Genomic DNA, 22,726 nt, shown 5'->3' with positions numbered 1-22,726 from the left:
GTATCTTTAAGCCTCACGTCGTGGTTTGCTCAGTGCTGACCCGAGCTGGAGGGCGTCAGGGTGGAAGTGACCAGTACCAAGATGTCGGCCTCCTCTCTCATGAGGCCAGTAAAGCAGCTTTTTTATTATTTAATTTGATCAAAAACAGACTTTGGCAGTATATCCATTTACATTATATTTATGCGACCAATCACTGATATTGGCATTACTACGGTTTGATGTCTCCATCGCCTCGTCCATCGCCATCAGGGAGTCACAGCTGATTGTTTTTCGGGTGTAAGTTTGACCCCAGTCTGTAAATGATGTCACGGCTGGTGTCAGACATCTTTATTTAGAAACAGTGGCGATGATTTGGAGTAATAAAATAATAAAAGTCTCCGAATTGTTTGATTAGTTTGATCGGGTTTGGAATACTGTCTTTAAGACTAGTCAAGAAAAGCGTCACATCATCGGCGTGTGGAGACAGACAGGACAGCCGGGCGGGTCGAGCGCTGTGAGGTGAATGCTTTCCAAACTACGCTGTTGGTTGAAATCCCTGCCACTGGGTTTGTACTGAGTCCTTTTAAGATGCCGTTCTATACGGTCATCGATTTTTCATGAGAAGTCCTCTGATGTTATGGAAACAAAACCGCTGTGATCGTCACGTGTACGATTCGGACTGCTCGCTGTTCCTGCTTGGACGCTTTCTTCAAACATGTACTCGTTAGTTTGGGAATTTGTTATAATATCCTGGTCCAGGCGTCTTACCACTACTGCAGCTGTTATCTAGTTCAGCTGGTCGATATAAGGATTCATAAACATCTGTGAAGCACTTATTTATTTCTAACGGGTCTATTGATGTTGAACCCTTTTCTCCATGATCCTGCTAAACTTGTTTCAACCACACTAAACTTTTGGCACCTTCATCTGTGGACAATTTATTATATTTGGTTCTCAGTGTGAGTAAGTCCTTTAGTTTTCATGGATCATCCTGTGCGTCTAAATCAGGTGTAACTACTGATTTCTGCCGGATGGTTTAATCCGTACTGAGCGCAAACAAGTTTGGATTGAACCGATCAGGATTCCTCAATCAAGTGTTTCAGTAGCGATCCGTTGTTGGGTTTGAAGCACAACTAAAATCCCCTCCGAAAATAAAAAGCTTGTCTTCATTTGGAGCATAAATCCTAAATTCGCTGTCAGTGACGGGATATTGCCTTGACGATAACGTATCTTCCACCTGGAACAGTTGTTTGGTGGATCAGGATGCATGTATCTCTTGGCCAGGCCATCTGCTCTGTACACGGTTTAGAAAGGTTTCAAACGTTTGCCTCTTACTTAAATCCAGATGTTGAATGTCGACCTGCAGCCTCTCAAACTGAACTCCAACATCCTGGTGTTTTCCATCCACCTGGACCAGAACAGACCAGAACAGACCAGGTCAGACCTGATTTACTTCAAGAATTCATCAAACAGTAAAAAAAGACAAATGTTGTCAGATTAAAACTCTGACGCTGGTTTTGGGGTCGAGAGTTTGAGAATTTGAGTTATGAGGTTTTCCCTGCCTTGAAGCGGGTGCTGCAGCGCTCCACCAGCAGCAGCTGCAGGTCGTCGCAGGTCTTCAGGTGGTCGGAGGTCTTCAGGGCTTCGTGGATCCAGTGAGACAGTTTCCCTCGACCTGCCCCGAACTCCACGAAGCATCGCCCCCTTCCCAGCAGCCTCAGCGCCTCCAGGTGACCTAAGATGGAGGACTGAACACACCTGACAGGTGAGAGAGGAACTACACTGAAGGCTCCACCTCCTCAGGGGGCGTGGCTTATGAAGGCATGTCACCTCTGACTCATCACATGTTCACATGTTCAGGGCCATAACCAGGATTTTAGAAACAACTTTTTAACCAGACATCAACCAAACTCTGTGCAATTTTCTGAGTATTTAAAAAAAATCACAAAAATCCACATTTCATTCTTCCTTCATTTAACTGTTTGATTATATTTAATGTAAGTTTTATCTCCCTACTTTACTTCCAGGTGTGTCGCTCGCAGGGAGACTTCTCACTTACTCTCTTTATAATTTAATTCACGTAGTTTTTTGCATGAAACTATTTAAATTTAGTTTTGCTGCTAAAAATAATCTCGATTTCTTCAGATTTGAATCCTTGTTTTTTCTTAATAAAACAAACTGAGAAGCTTGTTTGGTTCAACTGGTCACATAAAACCTGTGATGGGGGGTTTGTTTTAAGGGGTTCAGGTGTGTTCAGGTTTTTTGGTGTGTACCTGCTGCTTCAGGTGTTTGTGGGCGGAGTCTCCGTTCTTCGGGTTGTCGATCTCCTCCTGGAGGACCGGATGAGACCGAACACTGTCGTCCACATCACACTGCAGTCCTACAACAGTCAGAGAAGTCCCGAGTCACGGTGAGAAGGTAAACACCTGGTTTGTTTCTTGGACAGTTTGACGCTGTGACACATTCAAACTGACCAATCAGACGGCTGCTGCAGCGTGATGTCACAGAGCCGTAAACAAGCAGCGCTGACAGAAAAACAGAACTAACCCTTTTTCATCATCATCATCATCATCATCGATATAATGACAATCGCATATACTTTAATGGAGCATTCGATCTTCATCACCTGCTGCTGCTCTTCACACGTCAGCTGTCTCATGGTGACTCGTGGGGCGACACCTGAGACTGTTAACAGGAGGAGGAGCAGCAGGAGGAGCAGGAGGAGGAGGAGGAGGAGGAGGAGCAGGAGGAGGAGGAGGAGCGGGAGCAGCAGCAGGAGGAGGAGGAGCGGGAGCAGCAGGAGGAGGAGGAGGAGGAGCGGGAGCAGCAGGAGGAGGAGGAGGAGGAGGAGGAGGAGGAGGAGGAGGAGGAGGAGGAGCAGCAGGAGGAGGAGCAGGAGGAGGAGCAGCAGGAGGAGGAGGAGGAGGAGGAGGAGGAGGAGGAGGAGGAGGCGGGAGCAGCAGGAGGAGGAGGAGGAGGAGGAGCAGCAGGAGGAGGAGGAGGAGGAGGAGGGAGGAGGAGGAGGAGGGCGGGAGCAGGAGGAGGAGGAGCGGGAGCAGCAGGAGGAGGAGCGGGAGGAGGAGGAGGAGGAGCGGGAGCAGCAGCAGGAGGAGGAGGAGTGGGAGGAGGAGGAGGAGGAGGAGGAGCAGGAGGAGGAGGAGGAGCAGCAGCAGGAGCAGCAGCAGGAGCAGCTCACCTGTGACTGCTGTCTTCAGTCTGCCCAGCAGAGACTCCAGCTGTGTCCGGCTGCACTCAGACAGACTCACCTGACGCACAAACAGCACAGTTAGTTTCAGTTTCAGTCTTATTCAGCGAGTCTGAGTCCGTCAGGTGTTACCTGTCGCGGCGCCTCTGCTCCGTCAGCCGGTCCGGAGTTTATGTTCTGCACATAGTAAACCTGCAGGAGATCAAACGGTTTCTGAGTTACTTAAGTTTAGGTGCAACAAGGTCATAATTCAAGAGGTGAGAGCCGACGTCAGCGAGCAGCTGACTGATGGGTTCAGTTCATTTATCCAGCGCCAGTTCATAACAGAAGTTATCTCGTTTCCTACGGAGCAGGTCCAGACCGAACTCTTTATGTTATTAACTACACAGACCCAACAGATCCCACCATGAGCAAGCACTTGGCCACAGCGGCAAGGAAAAACTTCCTTTAAGAGGCAGAAACCTCGAGCAGAACCAGACTCAGGGTGGGCGACCATCCATCAGGTCCGGTGACCTCAGCTGCCAGGCTCCTCTCGGGGATCAGGTCCGGTGACCTCAGCTGCCAGGCTCCTCTCCGGGATCAGGTCCGGTGACCTCAGCTGCCAGGCTCCTCTCGGGGATCAGGTCCGGTGACCTCAGCTGCCAGGCTCCTCTCCGGGATCAGGCCCGGTGACCTCAGCTGCCAGGCTCCTCTCCGGGATCAGGTCCGGTGACCTCAGCTGCCAGGCTCCTCTCGGGGATCAGGGCCGGTGACCTCAGCTACCAGGCTCCTCTCCGGGATCAGGTCCGGTGACCTCAGCTGCCAGGCTCCTCTCGGGGATCAGGTCCGGTGACCTCAGCTGCCAGGCTCCTCTCCGGGATCAGGTCCGGTAACCTCAGCTACCAGGCTCCTCTCGGGGATCAGGTCCGGTGACCTCAGCTGCCAGGCTCCTCTCGGGGATCAGGTCCGGTGACCTCAGCTACCAGGCTCCTCTCCGGGGATCAGGCCCGGTGACCTCAGCTACCAGGCTCCTCTCCGGGATCAGGCCCGGTGACCTCAGCTACCAGGCTCCTCTCGGGGATCAGGTCCGGTGACCTCAGCTACCAGGCTCCTCTCCGGGATCAGGTCCGGTAACCTCAGCTACCAGGCTCCTCTCGGGGATCAGGTCAGATCAGGTCCGGTAACCTCAGCTACCAGGCTCCTCTCCGGGATCAGGTCTGGTGACCTCAGCTACCAGGCTCCTCTCGGGGATCAGGTCAGATCTCTGTGATGAAGCTGACAGTTATTATAAAGAGTTCGGTCTCTGCAGGGAAAGTGCGATAACTTCTGTTATGAACTGGCGCTTTATAAATAAAGTTGGTTTGAAGAACCCGAGCGTCTCTTATTATTCTGACAGTGTGCCTGACAGTGAACGCATCGCAGTAAAGGTGTGGTTGGTGACAGAAAGCAGAAGCTGGTCTCACAGGTGTGGGTTTCTCTCTGGAGTTACATTTCTTCAGGTGTTTGTCCAGTTTGTCTTCGCTCACGGTGCTGAAGGGACGAAACGTTTACAGAAGGTCAGTGAAAGCATCACGTCATCTTCACCTCCAACAGCAACGTATCGATAATGGGACTGATTATTGATTATTGCTGACTCACTGTTTGGGGTCCAGAGGACACACGATCCTCCTGCTGCTTCCTTCCTCCTGGAAACAGGAAACAGGAAGCTGTTAGCAGACGGGTCGTGACGTCACAGCTCACCTGTGATCAGCAGGTGCGCGGACGGCAGGAAGTACGCGAGCGAGTGAGCGGGAGGACTAATATTTATTAATATATATAATATTAATAATATTATTCAGACAAGTCAAACGTGTCCATTTGATCTGCTAAAGAAAACAAACTATTGGATTATTTACAGTTTATTATAAATAATAAAACATTTAAATATGACGTTTAACTAAAACCAACAGCAGCGAGTGATAATGATTTACTAAAATATATGATATTGATTATTCTAAATGTTGTTAAAGCTGCTCTGCTGCGGACAGGTGAGCAGCTCCATCAGGTAGCAAAAATAAAATAATGATAAAATAATCAGCTCAAAGAGATTCAGACAGAAAACCTTTAAAGAAATATAAATATTATTAAATATATGACCAACTGATGTTCTGCTAAGTCGCCTGATATTATCGATATGTTTGCAGATGTATTAATGAGCTCGACGTCCTGCAGCGCCACCTGCGGACAGCTGATGGAGCTGCACACCAACACACCTGGCTTTCAGCTTTACTGTGAAAAACTGTGTTTTTGTCGCTAAACTGCGGAACCAGCGCAGTCTGAGCAGCAGCCATGTTTAAAGAGCAGAGTCGGCTTCCCTCTTCGTGTTGTCCCTGAACTCACCACGCGTCCCTGAACTCACCATGGTCGCGTGCTCGCCACAGAAGGCCTTTCCTTTCCCGACGATCATTTTACAGAAACGTTTCTTTTTCTCCACGAAGAAGCCGCACCTGCCGGGCAAGGGCGCCGCCATGTTGGACACGGAGGCAGCTGACGCGTCGCGCTGCGTTCAGGTGCTCGCCCGACTGTAGGAAACACTGGGATTTGTCGCGATCACTCAGAAGTCTGAGTTTTCAACAGAAAGTGTTGATCCTTCTGTGGAAATCCAGAACAATAAATAACTCTCACAGCATTAGATAATTATGAGGCAAGGCAAATTTATAAAGGACATTTCATCAACAAGGCTTTACATAAAACATAAAAGCAGCATAGGGAAATATGAAAAGACATTTAAATACACTTAAAGAGTTGAATAGGAAATAAGAACAGGATCAAACAGAGCAGCAGTTACAGCGCAGCGTAAGAGTCTTCAGCCTTGATTTAAAAGAACTGAGTCTCAGCAGACCTGCAGTTTGTTCCAGACATGTGGAGCATAAAACCTGAACGCTGCGTCTCCAGGTTTAGTTTTGACTCTGGGGGCAGAAAGCAGACCTGATCCCAGACCACCTGAGAGGTCTGGATGGTTCATAGCGTAGCAGGAGATCAGACATGTATTTTGGCCCTGAACCATCCAGTGATTTATAAACCAACTGCAGCATTTTAAAATCAGCTCTTTGACAGACAGGAAGCCGGTGTAAAGACCTCAGAACTGGACTGATGAGATCCACTTTCTTGGTCTCAGTGAGGACGCGAGCAGCAGCGCTCTGGATGTAATTTATTTATTTCAGTTTCATTTTGTCACTCATCTGTGATATTTTGTGTTTCTCTGTGGTTCATGTTTTTGTATTAAATTAATATTTAGTATCTTTAATGTTTGTTTGTCAGTGGTTTTTATAGTATAATGTGTCAGGCTTCAAGTGAACGCATCTCAGTCTGTTCAGGCCCCATGTTCAAAGCAACTTACAGACAGTGCTTCTGCAAAATAAAGAAATACAGGAAATAATCCAAGCAGTAGTATCATATAGAATAAATACAACAGAAAGTTCACATTAGCTTTCTTAAAGATTTAAACCATTTTCAGAGCTGAAAACGTTTAATTAACCTTTAAATATCTCATATATATTATATTATATTATATTATATATATATATGTTTAACTTGTGTAGCGTCTTGAACGTTTTTCGGTCTATTTTAAGCTCTTGAGGTTGAACACGGTGTCGGTGATGATTTCTCCTGAGCAGCACTTGAACGCCTCCTCTCCTCTGATTGGCCACCCTCCCTTCCGCTGCTCACTTCCCCTCTCTGATTGGCCGCCTCGTGTGCCAGTTAACACATTTTCCCGCCTCTGACACGAGCGGGCGGGGCCGGTGTTTGTGTCCGGGTGACGTCAGTAGTGGACTGTCCAAACCATGATGGCGGCGGCAGCAGCAGCGGAGCGGGGCGGTGGTCCCGGTTCTTCTCCTCCCGGCTCCTCCCGGCCTGCGGCGGCGGATTATTCGGTGTTGGTGGTAGTGGGCTCGCTGCGGCCCGCCGGCCTGTTGGAGCGGCTGCTGCGGCAGATAGACTCAGGTGGGTTCTGTTGAAGTGAACCGGCACCGGAGACACGAACCGAGCGGCCGCGTCGGTTCACAGGGCGGGAAGTCAGCGCGGCTCTTCAGAATAAAACCCGAGAAGAAGCGCTGACGTCGCCGCCGCCGTTTGTCCAAAGTTGTCTAAAAAAAACATGTCGCCGTTCGGGTTTTCCCAGATTTCACAACAGCGAGAATTAAACATATGTAGATCGGTTTCTCTTGTCGGTGGCGTTTAAACCGGTAAAACGACACGTTAAAACATTTCCCGGGATTAAAACGACGAATCTAGCATGCTAACTTCATCAAATAACGGCCGTAACAAGCTAACTTAGCTTCCAACTCACTAGTTTCCTCCTTCCTCCCATCAACGCAACAGCGACGACTCTTATTCAGAATTACACTTATTATTATTATTATTATTGTTATTATTATTACACTTATTATTAGCTTTGGCTCCTTTCTGAGAACCCTTTCCTCCGGAGCGGTGCGGCTGCTCCGCCGTGGACGCGCTGTTTGTCGCCATGTGAAGCCGCTTTCCAGCAGCTGTTTCTGGGGTTTGTGGTTAAATTTAGACGCGATGTCACCGCGGACACGCGGGACATCCCGTCCGGCTCAAGCTGTCACGGTTTTCGGACAAAATGTGGCGTAAAACACGTTTTTCTCTATGTTGACAGTCGCCTGTAACCGGAGTTTGTTGGTTGTTTTGGGAAAAGCGTCGAGGTTAACACGCGGTGACGGAGCCTGGTGTCTGCTGGCGGTTTGAGAGTTAATCCACAGACACCTCACTGACTCACCTTTCTGTGGACGGTCATCACGCGACAATGGACATTTCTGTGAAATAACTGCTGTGTTTTACCATTTTTATCTAAATATGAATCAGTTTTCAAAAGTTATCCAAAGTTGCATCATTGTTCCCTTCAGAAGAGGCGTTTATTTTGAAAACCCCCTCCCCACCGGATGTTTTCTTTGTGTCGAGCTTGACTGGTTTCCGGTTTGTTGCTGTAGGTTAACAAACACAGAATCACACCCAATGATCCAGCAGCTTCACCAAGTTATTTTAAGAAGTAGAACAGTTCAGCGATAATAGTTTTATTCACGCAGCATGTCTCAGCAGACGACAGGACCGAAGGAGGAGGACGTGATCCGGTTCTCCAGGTCCAGAACAGTCTCCTGCGTGACAGCTGAGGCTCAGTCATGTCTGAACAGCCCGTTCAGGCCGGAACAATAATTCCTCTGTGACCGAACACAAACACGCCGTTTACTGCGCGTCATGTGTTCGAGCTCAGGCAGCAACCTGCCCTCCAGTTACAGTGTTCCAGGCTGTTTCCAGGCTGTTTCCAGGCTGTTTCCAGGCTGTTTCAGGCTGTTTCAGCCTGTTTCAGCCTGTTTCTGTTTTCAGCCTGTTTCCAGGCTGTTTCTGTTTCAGCCTGTTTCTGTTTCAGCCTGTTTCTGTTTCAGCCTGTTTCTGTTTCCAGGCTGTTTCTGTTTTCAGCCTGTTTCTGTTTCAGCCTGTTTCAGCCTGTTTCTGTTTCAGCCTGTTTCAGCCTGTTTCTTCTCATTGTGTAACTGTTTGGGTTTTCTGCCTGCTGACACAAACAGGAAGTGGTGTTACTAAATATCGCCAGCTTCCTGTTTGCTGAGGAGGAAACATGGAGGGGCGTCTCGCTCTGTCAGAACACCAGCACAGCTTCCAGCTGCGTGTTGGACCAGGTCAGGCGGTCTGGACCGGTTCAGATGTTCTGCGGACCGGTCTGGACCAGGTTAGGCGGTCTGGACCGGTTCAGAAGGAGGAAACTGGACTCGGTTTCTCGGCGTAGAGTCCTGTGATGCTCCACGTCGGGTGGTTAAGGCCGGTCTTCCCCAGATCCCGCGTCCGGCAGAGACACCGAGTCGACATTTAAAGACTCAGTTAGAGCAGGAAGTGACATCAGTGACATGTCGCTGCCAGGAGAAACCAACATTAGACGTTTCAGGTGTTGCAGCGAGGACGTGCGGCTCTGAGATTTACTCGCCAAACGGAAAATCTACCGCGCTTGGCGGGTGTTAATGTCGACCCTGCTCGGAAGCCTCCCCGCCACGCGGGCGGGAAAATCTTTGTACCAAAACAGCCGCGCAGTAAAAAGCTCTGCCGGGAGTCTCCGCCGCGTTTTGCTCGGCCGCTGAGTCGAAGAGTAAACGTCGGACCCTGTGCGGTTCGTCGGCCTTCTGGAAGACTTTCCGTCACGGTGCCAGACTGTTGAGCTGTGGTAGACCAGGATCATGGGGGGCAGCTGGTCTGAGAGGCCAGGTGGAGGGGGAAAGCCTCCATGTTGCTCACGCGTCTGCAGCTCGAACCCAGTCGGACATTAACGAACTTTTCGGCCGGCGTTTACGCTGATACGTGTAATCTGCGGCGTTTCCCCGCTCTCGGCCCCGAAAAAGGAAGTGATGTCAGAGTTCTGACGCACGTAGTGAAGGAGCAGCTGTTGATCGGAGCGACGACGGACTGTAAACACACGCACGTAATTATTAACGTTAAAGTATGAAAATAAAGAATCAACGTGCATTAAAATCACCGGTTTTGATCGTGAGAGAAGATCAATAGATATAAAATGCTGTGCAGTGATTGGTCAGCTCTCAGCTCTGACCGGACCAATAAGACGAGACTTCGGTCCAGATTTTACGGACTTTGTGTGTTGTATCGGTTTGGTTCGGTGATGTAACGTGAGTCTCGTCCAATCAGAAACCAGCTGAAGGTCAGAAAACAAACAGCTGATCAGTTACACTGTGACATCATATAGAGATGAAACCTGATCAGGGTCCAGCACTGATGCATCATGGGACGTGATCACTCATGAGTGTGTGTGTGTGTGTGTGTGTGTGTGTGTGTTGCAGGTGTGCGGTGTTGGCCTGTGGATCTGGATGTTTCGGTTCTGGATCAGCAGCTGAAACTCTTCGTGTCGAGACACTCGGCCTTCCTGTCGGAGGACGTCCCAGGTGAGACTTTATGGCAGCGTGTGTTTCAGAAGGTCACAGGTGTGTTGGGACTGCCAGGTGTTGCAGGCAGGCACTTTCTTCTTCTTCTGTTCAACCTGATTATTGATCGTCTTCGTGCTGAGACGGGAACTGATCAGAACAAGTCAGCTGTCACGTCACCTGACAGGAAGTCTGAAGGATTACATCATCTCTCTTACATCAGTCTGTGTGTCTCTGTGTGTGTGTGTTACTGTGTGTGTTACTGTGTGTGTTACTGTGTGTGTGTGTGTGTGTGTGTCTCTGTGTGTGTGTGTGTGTGTTACTGTGTGTGTGTGTGTGTGTGTGTGTCTCTGTGTGTGTGTCTCTGTGTGTGTGTCTCTGTGTGTGTGTGTGTGTGTGTGTGTGTGTGTGTGTGTGTGTGTGTTACTGTGTGTGTGTGTTACTGTGTGTGTGTTACTGTGTGTGTGTGTGTGTGTGTATGTGTGTTACTGTGTGTCTCTGTGTGTGTGTTACTGTGTGTGTGTGTGTGTGTGTGTTACTGTGTGTTACTGTGTGTGTGTTACTGTGTGTGTGTGTGTGTGTGTTACTGTGTGTGTGTGTGTGTTACTGTGCGTGTGTTACTGTGCGTGTGTGTGTGTTACTGTGTGTGTGTGTTACTGTGTGTGTGTGTGTGTTACTGTGTGTGTTACTGTGCGTGTGTGTGTGTGTTACTGTGTGTGTGTGTGTGTGTGCGTGTGTGTGTGTTACTGTGCGTGTGTGTGTGTGTTACTGTGTGTGTGTGTGTGTGTGTGTGTTACTGTGTGTGTGTGTGTGTGTGTGTTACTGTGTGTGTGTGTTACTGTGTGTGTTACTGTGTGTGTGTGTGTGTGTATGTGTGTTACTGTGTGTCTCTGTGTGTGTGTTACTGTGTGTGTGTGTGTGTGTGTGTTACTGTGTGTTACTGTGTGTGTGTTACTGTGTGTGTGTGTGTGTGTGTTACTGTGTGTGTGTGTGTGTGTTACTGTGCGTGTGTGTGTTACTGTGCGTGTGTGTGTTACTGTGCGTGTGTGTGTTACTGTGTGTGTGTGTGTGTTACTGTGTGTGTTACTGTGCGTGTGTGTGTGTGTTACTGTGTGTGTGTGTGTGTGTGTGTGCGTGTGTGTGTGTTACTGTGTGTGTGTGTGTGTGTTGTGTGTGTGTGTGTGTGTGTGTGTGTTACTGTGTGTGTGTGTGTGTGTGTTACTGTGTCTGATTCAAACACATAAACACGGTCAGCTGACCCCCCCATCATCTTAACCTGCTGACAGTTCTCATTATTGCACCGTCACTTATTACTTATATTCTTTTATCCTCGTACTTAAACTTGTTTTATCTTTTGTACTTAATGTTTCTGACCTGTTTTATATGTTTTATATGTTTTATATGTTTTAGAGTTTTATATGTTTTAGAGTTTTATATGTTTTATATGTTTTAGAGTTTTATATGTTTTATATGTTTTAGAGTTTTATATGTTTTAGAGTTTTATATGTTTTAGAGTTTTATATGTTTTATATGTTTTATATGTTTTATATGTTTTAGAGTTTTATATGTTTTAGAGTTTTATATGTTTTATATGTTTTAGAGTTTTATATGTTTTAGAGTTTTATATGTTTTAGAGTTTTATATGTTTTAGAGTTTTATATGTTTTAGAGTTTTATATGTTTTATATGTTTTAGAGTTTTATATGTTTTAGAGTTTTATATGTTTTATATGTTTTAGAGTTTTATATGTTTTAGAGTTTTATATGTTTTATATGTTTTAGAGTTTTATATGTTTTAGAGTTTTATATGTTTTATATGTTTTAGAGTTTTATATGTTTTAGAGTTTTATATGTTTTAGAGTTTTATATGTTTTATATGTTTTAGAGTTTTATATGTTTTAGAGTTTTATATGTTTTAGAGTTTTATATGTTTTATATGTTTTAGAGTTTTATATGTTTTAGAGTTTTATATGTTTTAGAGTTTTATATGTTTTATATGTTTTATATGTTTTATATGTTTTAGAGTTTTATATGTTTTAGAGTTTTATATGTTTTATATGTTTTAGAGTTTTATATGTTTTAGAGTTTTATATGTTTTAGAGTTTTATATGTTTTAGAGTTTTATATGTTTTAGAGTTTTATATGTTTTATATGTTTTAGAGTTTTATATGTTTTAGAGTTTTATATGTTTTATATGTTTTAGAGTTTTATATGTTTTAGAGTTTTATATGTTTTAGAGTTTTATATGTTTTATATGTTTTAGAGTTTTATATGTTTTAGAGTTTTATATGTTTTAGAGTTTTATATGTTTTATATGTTTTATATGTTTTATATGTTTTAGAGTTTTATATGTTTTAGAGTTTTATATGTTTTATATGTTTTAGAGTTTTATATGTTTTAGAGTTTTATATGTTTTAGAGTTTTATATGTTTTAGAGTTTTATATGTTTTAGAGTTTTATATGTTTTATATGTTTTAGAGTTTTATATGTTTTAGAGTTTTATATGTTTTAGAGTTTTATATGTTTTATATGTTTTAGAGTTTTATATGTTTTAGAGTTTTATATGTTTTATATGTTTTAGAGTTTTATATGTTTTAGAGTTTTATATGTTTTAGAGTTTTATATGTTTTAGAGTTTTATATGTTTTAGAGTTTTATATGTTTTATATGTTTTAGAGTTTTATATGTTTTAGAGTTTTATATGTTCTGCTCAGCGCTTCTCTTCCTGTGTGACCGGCAGCGAGCCGCTGTAACAGAGTTTCCTCTCAGGATCAATAAAGCTTTTCTGACTCTGACTCTTCAAATGTCTGAAGAGGCCAATTCTGGAACCGACGCTCCCGTACTGAGGACCTGAATGTCAGGGACGACCCTCCAGCGGCGGTCTCTCGGTTTACCGTTCAGAGGCAGCAGTGCTGCAGGAGCTAACCGTGCTAACCGGGCCAAGCCCACCAGTGTGCTACAGCTGACAGGAAGCAGCTGGTGCGCTGCCAGAACCTTCCGGGTGAAACTCGCGCTCCAGAGTTTCTGTTCCGCGGCTGCGAGAAGTCGACATGAACAGGCGAAAACTCCTCCCGCTTAGTTTAGTTTACTTCATTTGACAGGGACGGTGCGTGTTAATAACCTTTTGCCCCCTGAATGGACAGTTTGACTTCCTCTGATTGGCTCGTCAGCTCAGGTGCAAAAACAAGGTATAAATTCGTGCTTGTGACTTGAGCGTCACATACACATAACAGGAAACGCGTGCGTCCGTCTCAGACTGTGTGACAGCTCGCTGTTAGATACGAAGTCACACATTCAGATGCGTGCACACACAGGTGAAATACACCTGCAGGCTGTGGAGTGATTTCACAAGATCTAAATATTAATGACCCATATTTTCTTTTCATATCAAACCTGGCTTAACATTTCCTGATCAGGCCGCACGTACGCTGATCAGCTGATGCATCGAGCTGTCGTCCAGACTCGCGTTAATGTAATTTGACATGTCGGTCTCACGTCTGAACGCTGCTCGTACAGAACAAACGGCGTTTATATTAAAGGACCGGTTCACGTTTTTTCCAGTCGGTGTGGAAACAGCGCCGTCTGCCTGTGTGAACACCGTTGGTCGCTGCGTCGCTGGAGGACCGAACCCGCAGTCATCGTTCTGTGTGAAAATGCGAAGTGAAGATCAGCAGAAGTTAACGCGAAGCTTCGTCAGTCATCGAGTGGAGACCTGCTAAAGTTATTCTGTCAGTACACCATCCTCTGTGTTTCCACTGCAGCGCAACACTGTCAGGAGAAACCGTCTGAAACAACACGTGATGATTAACCTCCGAGGGATCAGTGCTGCAGCATGACGGAGAGCTGAGCGCACTCTTCTTCGCTGGTATCGTTATTTAGTTGTCCCTCCGAGGACGAGCTGGCAGATGTCGCACAGCTTTGTGTCTCTGCGGGACGCGGCTGTCTGTCTCAATAAAAACTCGAGCGACATGTTGCTGCTTCGCCGCTGTTTTCTGAGTGTTGAGTGCTCAGTAGAAATTATACGCCGGCTAGAAGCTAACTGCTAGCATGCCTCAGCCTGATGTCCTGGCCTCCTGTTCGTTTGTGTTCTGACCAGCTGCTGTTTCCCTGCAGGTCAGCGGACTCTGCAGCACAGCGGAGACCTTCTGGACACTCAGGTCGTGGTGAATCCAGCTCACGACTTCGTCTGCTCGGAGGTGAGAACCGAAGTTCCTCTCAGCTGTCGGTGGCTTCTGTAACAAACTGAAAACATTTCCTTGTTCCTCAAACACTGAACAGGTGTCACGTTTATTATACGTGGAACTGTTTCCCCATTTATTCCTTCTGTTCTGCGTCGTTTCAATCCTCCTCAGCTGCAGCCCTGCTGTACGCCTGCACCGTGTTCATCACTGTGTGTCGGCCTGAAGCGAAACCATCTGTTTGATTGATCTGATCAGATTCCTGCAGTTCACCGCTCTGTGAAAGAAGCGCCATGTAATAATGTATAGATTAGATTACATTCAGCTTTATTGTCATTGAGTAAAAGTTCTGAGACAACGAAATGCAGTTTAGCATCTAACCAGAAGAGCAAAAGGCTGTGAAGTGCAGAGTGATGTACATACGTATTGAGGTAATATGTAGAATAAACAGTAAGAGGTACATATATATATATATATATATATATATATATATATATATACACACACACATACATACATACAGTGCAGGTATGAGTACAAGTATAGACAGTAGTATAAATATGTACACAGTACAGGTGTATTACAGTGGCGTGGCAGCAGAAAGTACGACACTAACATGTGTTTCCTGTTTGAGCGTTCAGGTTCGGCGGCTGGTCTGTGATTCGTCCCGACACAAACTGTTGGTTCTGGCCGGTCAGTGTTTCGAAGACACCGGAGACATCGTGCTGCAGAAAGGCTGCTTCTCCCTCAAAAACTTCATCCACATATTTGCCGATGAAGAGGTAAGAAAATGTGTCCGACTGATAAATAATCAGGTGTTTGCATCGGTAAAGTTTCTCACATTAAACTGTTAGTGAAGGTGTTTAGCTCTTAAAGCAGGTATGTGATGGGAACCGTAGCAAGCTAGCAGGACAGAGGCTGCACACACGCACACACACACACACACACACACACACACCGACAGAAAAATAATCAACTATTTTGATAATCGATTAATTGTTTCCTTAATTGTGTCATTTATCAAGATTTTTTTTTAAAATGCTACAAAACTGGAGGGTTGGTTTCTTCTTCAGCTTGGACTCTGGGAAACTGGGATAAACACAATCAATTAATCAAAAAAAAGCTGATTAGTTGATTATGAAATAATCGTTAGTTGCAGCCCGTAAATAAATATGTAATTAGATTAAAACACATGAAACAAAAGTAAAATCTCTCTTCTCTTGCCTATGGATGTTTCTTCCTATGCACCTGTCTACAGGAACCTGAAGGTGTGCATGAGCCTTTACACTGAAAACCAAATTTCCATAAAACGATCAAAAGAAAACGCGACTCGCCGCTGCTGCGAGAACACGAGCTGATTGGCTGATGGAGGCGAACAGCTGGTGGAGCCGATCCTCCAGCCGCTGCCGTTAAAGCGTCGCAGAAGAAGAAGAGGACGCGGCGAGACGACGTCATTAAAAGCTCAGACGATGGAAACATGACGTTTCTGTTAGCTTCATGTGTTCATGTGAGGAAGGCTGCAGCCTCCTCATCGCTCCGCACACAGCTGATGTATCGCTGTATAAACAGTCTTAGAGAGAGATTATTAGGCAACAGCTGTTCCTGCTGGTTGGAGCAGTAAAATAATGTTCATTACAACACAACGTTTACATTTAAAGAGCTCCCTGACGCAAAATATGAACAAACAATATTTAAATTTAGATTTTTGCCCACGATGAGATGAACCCCTTTCTCTGTGTGTTCGGTGGTTCTTAACGTCTGTTGTGCGTTATTTTTTGTTAACCACACGATTTGTCTACGATTTTAAGATTTAGACGATTTAAGGATAAATTATTACGTTATAAAGGCTGATCATTTTAAGTTTTTATCAGCCTTTACTAATAAAAAGTTAATGTCTTTGTCTAACGGCAGTAGCTGGGTTTATTGTGACTTTTTAGTTGTATTTTTAAAAAGGAGTTTTTGCTGCTTCCAGATGTTCAGCCCGGTTTACAGAGTCCTGTGGCGGCGAGGACAGAATCTGCATCCACTTAAAAACAAAGAGAAAAATTTACCCAAAAATTAAAACAAGCTTCTGATTCAGCTGCAGATCAGCCAAAGTCCCTCAAAGTCATTAAAAACTACAGATAATTTGACCCGATTATATTTTTGTAATCCCACTCGACTGACAGCTGTTTTTAATATTCAAAATAAGAACGTCTGTTATCAGTCTTGTAATTGCTCTCTGTTTTGACAGGTTGGAGAGTTGTTGAGCTCTGCAGACCCGGCAGTGAAGGCCAGCCTCACCCTCAGCTGTCCAAACTATGGTCTTTGGAAAGACTCTGTGTTGGAGAAACATAACTTGCAGGACTTCATAAACATCCAGATCAACCCTCCGCTGGTTCTTCCAGAAATGGAGGGTCTACAGGAGTTCACGGAGTACCTGTCCGAGTCGTTGGAGCCTGAGTCACCCTTTGACCTTCTGGAGCCCCCAAGCACCGTTGGATTCCTAAAACTCTCGCGTCCCTGCTGCTACATCTTCCCCGGTGGGAGGGGGGACTCTGCCTTCTTTGCTGTTAACGGTTTTAACGTCCTGGTGAACGGAGGCTCCGATCCCCGCTCCTGCTTCTGGAAACTTGTTCGACACCTGGACAGAATCGACTCGGTGCTCCTGACTCACATCGGTGTGGACAGTCTCCCCGGGCTGAACAGTCTCCTGCAGAGGAAAGTAGCTGAGCAGGAGGAAGAGTCTGCTGGATCTCAGACTGAAGAGGACTGGATGAAAAACCTCATCTCCCCTGAGATCGGGGTGGTCTTCCTCAATGCTCCCGACAGATTGAAGTCCATACAGGGAGATCCCAGCGAGCTGCGGAGTTGTGACCAGGTGGCACTCACTCTGCAGCACCTACAAAGACTGGCAATCAAACCTGAACCTCTCAGCCGGTCCAACGTACCCAGTATAGAACCAGTTATCTTGTTTCAAAAGATGGGAGTTGGCCGTCTCGAGCTGTACACACTGAATCCAGTCAGTGGCAGCAAAAACCTTGAAGCTTTAATGCAGATTTGGCCAAACAATGAATCAAATGTAAAAGGCTCAGAACTTCCACTACCATGCCTTGTTTCCATTTGTGCTTTGCTGGTCTGGCATCCTTCCAGCCCCCAGGAGAAGATCATCCGTGTCCTTTTTCCAGGGTGCACACCGCAGACCAAAATTCTGGATGGACTTGAGAAACTCAAACATCTAGATTTCCTCAAACATCCGGTTTTGTGTTTGAAGGACCTAGAAACATCCAAAACTGAGAAACAACCAAAACGAGCAGAGAGTCGGGAAAGCCTTAAGTCCCAGTCTAAAGACTTCAGACCCAGTAGTGCCTTGCAGAAAGACAAGCTTGGACGAGTAGATGTCAAAAAACAGGAGGTGAAAATGAAGCCAAAGGCAGCAGGTGACACTACACCTAAAGAGAAGAAGGATGGGGAAGAAAAGCCCAAAGTAAAGGATGCAGACGCTAAATCAAAGCCACCGAAACCTGTTGAAAAGCTTGTTCCAAAGAAAGATGTGTCAAAAGAAGAGAAAAAGGAAGTAAAAAAGAAGGACGAGAAGGCCCCTGCTGCAGTTGCAAAGAAAGAAGAGAGTGGAGAGAAGAAGAAAGAAGCGGTAAAGAAGGAAACTCTAAGTACAAAACCAAAGAAAGACATCAAACCTGAACCAAAAAAAGACAGCAAGAAAGATGTAAAAACAGAGGAGAAGAAAACAGCAAAACCAGCTGTTAAAGAAGTGAAGAAAGCAACAAGTGCAGCATCAACAACAAGTACAGAACTAAAAAAAGCTTTGGGCAAGAGCGGGACTTTAAAGAAAGATGGTACTCTCCCAAAGAAAGACACTTCGAATAAAGGAACAAAAGGTAAGCCAGGTTCAAAGGATCAGGAAAACCAAAAGGAGGCAGATCGCTCCAAGGTGTCAACACCTGAAGACATGACGGCTGAATTTGAAAGACTTCGATTAGAAGATGACAATGGGAACAGCGGTCAAACCTCGAAGGTCACTGCCGTCATGAATTCTAATGGAGCAAAGGCCAATGGGAACCAGACCCCGACAGTCGAGAGTCCAGAGACGTTTCGCTGTATGGAGACAGACCAGGACATGCTCACCACCTCCTCACCTCTTGCCAAGACTCCGCAAGGTGATCTCAGTGTTAACTTTGATCTCACTCTGACTGCATACCAGCTGTTCGGGGGCGCCGTGAAAAACGGAACAGATGACATCTGCGTGAGCTTAGAGGAAAAAACTCTGGAGCTGGTCTCTCCTGCAGATTCTGCCTCAAACTGTGAAGGACATTCCCCTTTCTATCAGTCCCCTGAAGACGACATTCAGGGTTTAGTTGAGGACCGCAGGACCGGGGCAAGAGGATCCAGTCTGGGCTTCGAGGATTACAACCAGGGAGGTTCTTGTAGGACCTCTGATGTGAGCTCCCTGAGGGAAGGTCTGGAAAACTCCACATCCTCTCAGGACAAACAGTCCAGTCTTTTGATGCTCAGTCCTTTCAAAGACATTATGCCAGACTCCTCCCCCACCATGACCTCCATGCCGGCTGAAGTCGGCTCTCCTCACTCTACAGAAGTTGACGAATCCCTGTCTTTTTCTTTAGAGCAAATACTGCCACCCACTGCAGTGTCACCCAAAGGACCCATGGGAGACAGAGTCTACTCTAACGGACATGTGAGTGACTCGGACTCCAACACAGGGACGGCCTTACTTCTGAAATCAAACCATAATAGCCATTGTGGAAATGGATCGGAGGAACACATCCATGGGATGTCGGAACTCATCTCAGATGTTCCACATGATGTTGATCTCTGCTTGGTGTCGCCTTGTGAGTTCCAGCACCCCAAGACTCCAGAGAACCATCATCAGCAGCATGTTAGCTCTGGCCTCGCCACCGGTAACTCGCCAGACCTCTCCGACAACAACAACCACTCACAGGATCAAAGCAGCAGCGACTGCCCTTCAGCCTACAGCCAGGAAACTCCACCCTCCTCAGTTAGCGACTCCCTCCCGACAGCCACGGACTCTGACGTCCCCCCCAGTACAGAGGAATGTCCTTCTATCACAGCAGATATCGACTCTGATGATTCCAGTAGCCTTTTCCCGCCCAGTCATCCACAAGATCGTCCCAGTCAACACTACTCCCACATGGGAGGGCAGCTTTCCTCCCATGACCCGCCACCAGCCCCGGTCAAGGATTTGCCCCCGTTACCACCCCAGCCTGGAGCCTGCATGGCCGACACAGAGGCTGACGGTTCAAGCAAGAACCCGAAGAGTTCAGCTGCCAAGACCAAGAAACCGACAGGTACGACGCAGAAGGTGACCTCTGGAAGTACCGCAGCCCAGAACGTTAAGTCCAAAGCCGGCAGCTCCATGGGGTCACTAAAGATGGCCTCCAGCCTCGACACAAAGCCATCATCCCGAAATTCACTTGGAGGCTCCAGAATTGGAACTGCAAAGCCGTCATCCTCAGGTAAGCATAGTCCTGAAGGTATCGTAAAAGAAACAGAGTGCAATAGAAGCTCATGAAGCTCAGGGCCTCGTTCATGAAAAAGCACAGATTTTATTCGAACTATATTCTTTAGCAAACTACGTATTTTTGTTGGATTCATGAATATTTTTTTTATTTTAAAAATTTTGTAGGTAAAAACATCTACGAATGTTTGGGTCGCTCATAAACTGATTCACATACTTAAAACACGTAATAAACATAAAACACGTCTTAAAAGCACCAGATAAACACATTCCAACAGAAGCAAACAAACATTTCCAAAACAACTACAACAAGCAACACAGAGTAGCTTAAATTTCTGAGTTCTCAGACCATTTTCACAATTGAGAATGACTTCCGGATGGGAGCCGAAACGTCTTCATTCTGAAAACAGCGTCCAGACGACTACGACTGAAACCTTTTCTACGATGGACCACTCCTGGACGAATGAGGGACGACACGTCTTATTTCCAAAACAGTTTGTTCTTGCGTAATACAAAAACATTTGCTTGATATCAGGTGATGCTACGTGGCGTAAAATAAGTCACTACTTTTGGCACATTTGAATAACGTGCTTTCCAGCACAGATGTCTTTGCTGAACCCTGTAGGCCTCCCTGACCCTGAGTCGAGTGTTTGCTGGCAGGTTCAAGTCAGGCAGTTTGTCTCCGTGAGTTCTGTATCCGCAGTGCACATCCATCCAGGCTTTTAATGGGACTTGGATTCAGCATTAGCCAGGCCAGTGGTGCACCTGTGTCACCCTGCCCGGCGCGTCCTTTCTTTAGGCCCCTCCCCTTCACTTCAACTTAAAACTTTTCATACGTCCTTCCTTCAGTTGCTCGTCATGCAAACGTGTCGGCAACACAGCAGCGTAACTGCTAATACGACCTTTACGCGAGATAAACCAGGCGAGGATACAACTGTATCACAGTCTGGTCCATGAACTGGTTTACTGACTGTGGAGCCGTTTGACCGGTCTGATCGCCGGACTGGCCACCGCAGCGTGACGTCGGGTTGCGTTTCTGAAACCATAGTGTTTATTCATTAGCAAGGCCAGCTATATTTATATTATTAATGCTATTAAAGCCATACAGTCGTTGATTGCCGGTGTGTGTGTGAATTTTTATCATGTTGGAGTTGCCAGTTTAAACCTACAGTTTTGCACTAACTCAAATTAAATTGTCAGTTTGATTTTTACTTTTTGGAGGAAAATTAATCGTTTTAGATTAATCAATTAATCGATAAAATAGTTAATAGCAGCCCTACTAATAACTTTCTTTGTGGGGAACAGTTTTAATCTCATTCTCCTGACTTCTCCCAGCTTCCAAAGCTGGAGCTTCCGAGGGTTCTGCGGTCTACGTGGACCTGGCCTACCTGCCGTCCGGCGGCGCCTCCTCCACCGTGGACCTGGAGTTTTTCAGACGTCTTCGCTCCTCGCATTACATCATCAGCGGAGACGATCCTGTGAAGGAGGTGGCGATGAGGAGCATCCTGGACGCTCTGCTGGAGGGGAAGAGCAGCTGGCCGGAGGTTCAGGTCGGTAAAAACACTGAGTAATGTTTGTTTGCTTCACCTTCTCGTGATTTGTTCTCTGATTGGTCTGTTTCCCTGACCTGTCCTCAGGTGACTCTGATCCCAACGTTTGATTCGCTGGCGATGCACGAGTGGTATCAGGAGACCCACGACAGGCAGAGGGAGCTGTCAATCACTGTGCTGGGCAGCAACAGCACCGTAGCCATGCAGGAAGAGACCTTCCAGGCCTGCAAGGTCGAGTTCTGATCCCCGAGCCTCGCCCGCTGAAAGCCCCGCCCACCTGACCTCTGCGCAGGTGGACGAGGAAACAAAGGAGACAGAGAGTAGACTTTTGTTGTTGCCACGGTTACATCCAGACCAGACCAGTGAAAGGTCTTGTTTATTCAGGTTTCCTTAAAAATCTGTCAGCTGAACCTGAAAGCCCCGCCCCCTTCAGTTGAGTCTGAGCATGCTCAGTTACTCCACGCACAGCTGTCACTGTGAGTCTGAAGGCTGATGAGACAGGAAGTCCAGTTTAAGGTTAAAGTGACATTATGTGAACGAGATGCTGATCTCTTAAATACGGTTTCCTTTACACATCCTGCACCTGTGTGACATCACTGCCCGGTCACCACCTGTCGCCTCCTCTCTGCTGGATCAGGACCTTCAGCTCACCTGCTAACAAACAGTAGCACATTAGCAGGAGGCTAGATATTAACACTAATGTCCCAATTTGATTCAATTTCAGTTCAAGAAGTAGATTTGATTCTTGAAGGCAGGGTCCCCGCGGTTCCTTAAAACGTCTCAAAACGTCTTAAATTCTAATCTGGAGCAGTGGTAACCACGGATTCAAGCGCTGCGCTAGCCCACCGAGTCGTACGCTGCAGCTGGCGGTTTGGCCGTAACGTTACGTACTAGAGATGATTTGTCTACTGCGAATGTGTCCGCTCTGCAGCGGTGGAGCGTAACGAAGGACATTTACTCAAGTATTGTACTTACTTTACAAATTCAGGGTACTTTGCTGCCGCTTTCTGCTTTCTACTCCGCTACATCAGAGGCAAATATTGTGCTTTTTACTGCACTACATTAGACGGCTTTAGTTACAGTTTTCATCCCCTTCCTGTCCAGTGGAAACCTCGTATCTCCAGGTGTTTGTGACGAGCTGAAGGATGAAGAGTTTCCTTCACGTGCTGAGGAAACTCTCCTCCTCCTGAAGCTGAATAAACTCTTTAACCCCCCCTCGGATCAGCTGCAGAACGCATCGTCACAGAGCTGAAAACAGGCTGTTTCTCTGATACGAGGTTCTCGCAGGACGGCGACGCTGCAAACACGTGATGACCTTATAGACCATGATGCATTGCTGCAGGTTAAACTACCCAACAGGATATAAAGCAGTTAGAATGAGCTCAGCCTGAAACATCTGCAGC

General features: G+C 46.2%; 2 protein-coding genes across 4 annotated transcripts in view; one reads left to right on the top strand and one right to left on the bottom strand.

Moving 5' to 3' along the window:
• The window catches only part of trmt13 (tRNA methyltransferase 13 homolog), a 10,947-nt gene extending 2,446 nt beyond the window's left edge, over positions 1-8,501 (bottom strand). Inside the window, exons 1-9 of one of the 2 annotated variants that reach the window (XM_044199684.1) lie at positions 7,944-8,501; positions 5,562-5,794; positions 4,802-4,848; positions 4,627-4,693; positions 3,317-3,376; positions 3,176-3,245; positions 2,253-2,359; positions 1,542-1,727; positions 1,315-1,387 (exon numbers count right to left, since the gene is read on the bottom strand). In XM_044199684.1, coding sequence (XP_044055619.1) covers positions 1,315-1,387; positions 1,542-1,727; positions 2,253-2,359; positions 3,176-3,245; positions 3,317-3,376; positions 4,627-4,693; positions 4,802-4,848; positions 5,562-5,672 — 721 coding nt within the window. In that variant the 5' untranslated portion in view covers positions 5,673-5,794; positions 7,944-8,501. Of the gene's footprint in view, positions 1-1,314; positions 1,388-1,541; positions 1,728-2,252; positions 2,360-3,175; positions 3,246-3,316; positions 3,377-4,626; positions 4,694-4,801; positions 4,849-5,561; positions 5,795-7,943 lie in introns of those variants that run through there. The other variant, XM_044199685.1, reaches the window with a different exon arrangement.
• Positions 5,847-22,726, top strand: map1sa (microtubule-associated protein 1Sa). 2 transcript variants are annotated; one of them, XM_044199678.1, is made up of 7 exons: positions 5,847-7,147; positions 10,024-10,125; positions 14,215-14,297; positions 14,921-15,061; positions 16,513-19,771; positions 21,109-21,323; positions 21,411-22,726. In XM_044199678.1, exons 1-7 carry the CDS (start codon positions 6,988-6,990, stop codon positions 21,564-21,566), a joined length of 4,116 nt encoding a protein of 1,371 aa, XP_044055613.1. In that variant the 5' UTR covers positions 5,847-6,987; the 3' UTR covers positions 21,567-22,726. The 2 variants fall into 2 exon arrangements, with proteins under 2 accessions (XP_044055613.1, XP_044055614.1); XM_044199679.1 differs by lacking the exon at positions 5,847-7,147 and adding an exon at positions 8,666-9,884 and having other exon boundaries at positions 21,411-22,462.

This window comes from Siniperca chuatsi, linkage group LG6, assembly GCF_020085105.1.
Source record: "Siniperca chuatsi isolate FFG_IHB_CAS linkage group LG6, ASM2008510v1, whole genome shotgun sequence".
NCBI classification, from domain to species: domain Eukaryota; kingdom Metazoa; phylum Chordata; class Actinopteri; order Centrarchiformes; family Sinipercidae; genus Siniperca; species Siniperca chuatsi.
This window is presented reverse-complemented; position numbering and strand designations above follow the sequence as displayed.

Coding starts and splice junctions, on each gene's coding strand:
- map1sa (XM_044199678.1), top strand. CDS start 6,988: ATGATGGCGGCGGCAGCAGCAGCGGAGCGGGGCGGTGGTCCCGGTTCT. Junction 7,148..10,023: donor GCTGCGGCAGATAGACTCAG/GTGGGTTCTGTT, acceptor TGTGTGTTGCAG/GTGTGCGGTGTTGGCCTGTG. Junction 15,062..16,512: donor ACATATTTGCCGATGAAGAG/GTAAGAAAATGT, acceptor CTGTTTTGACAG/GTTGGAGAGTTGTTGAGCTC.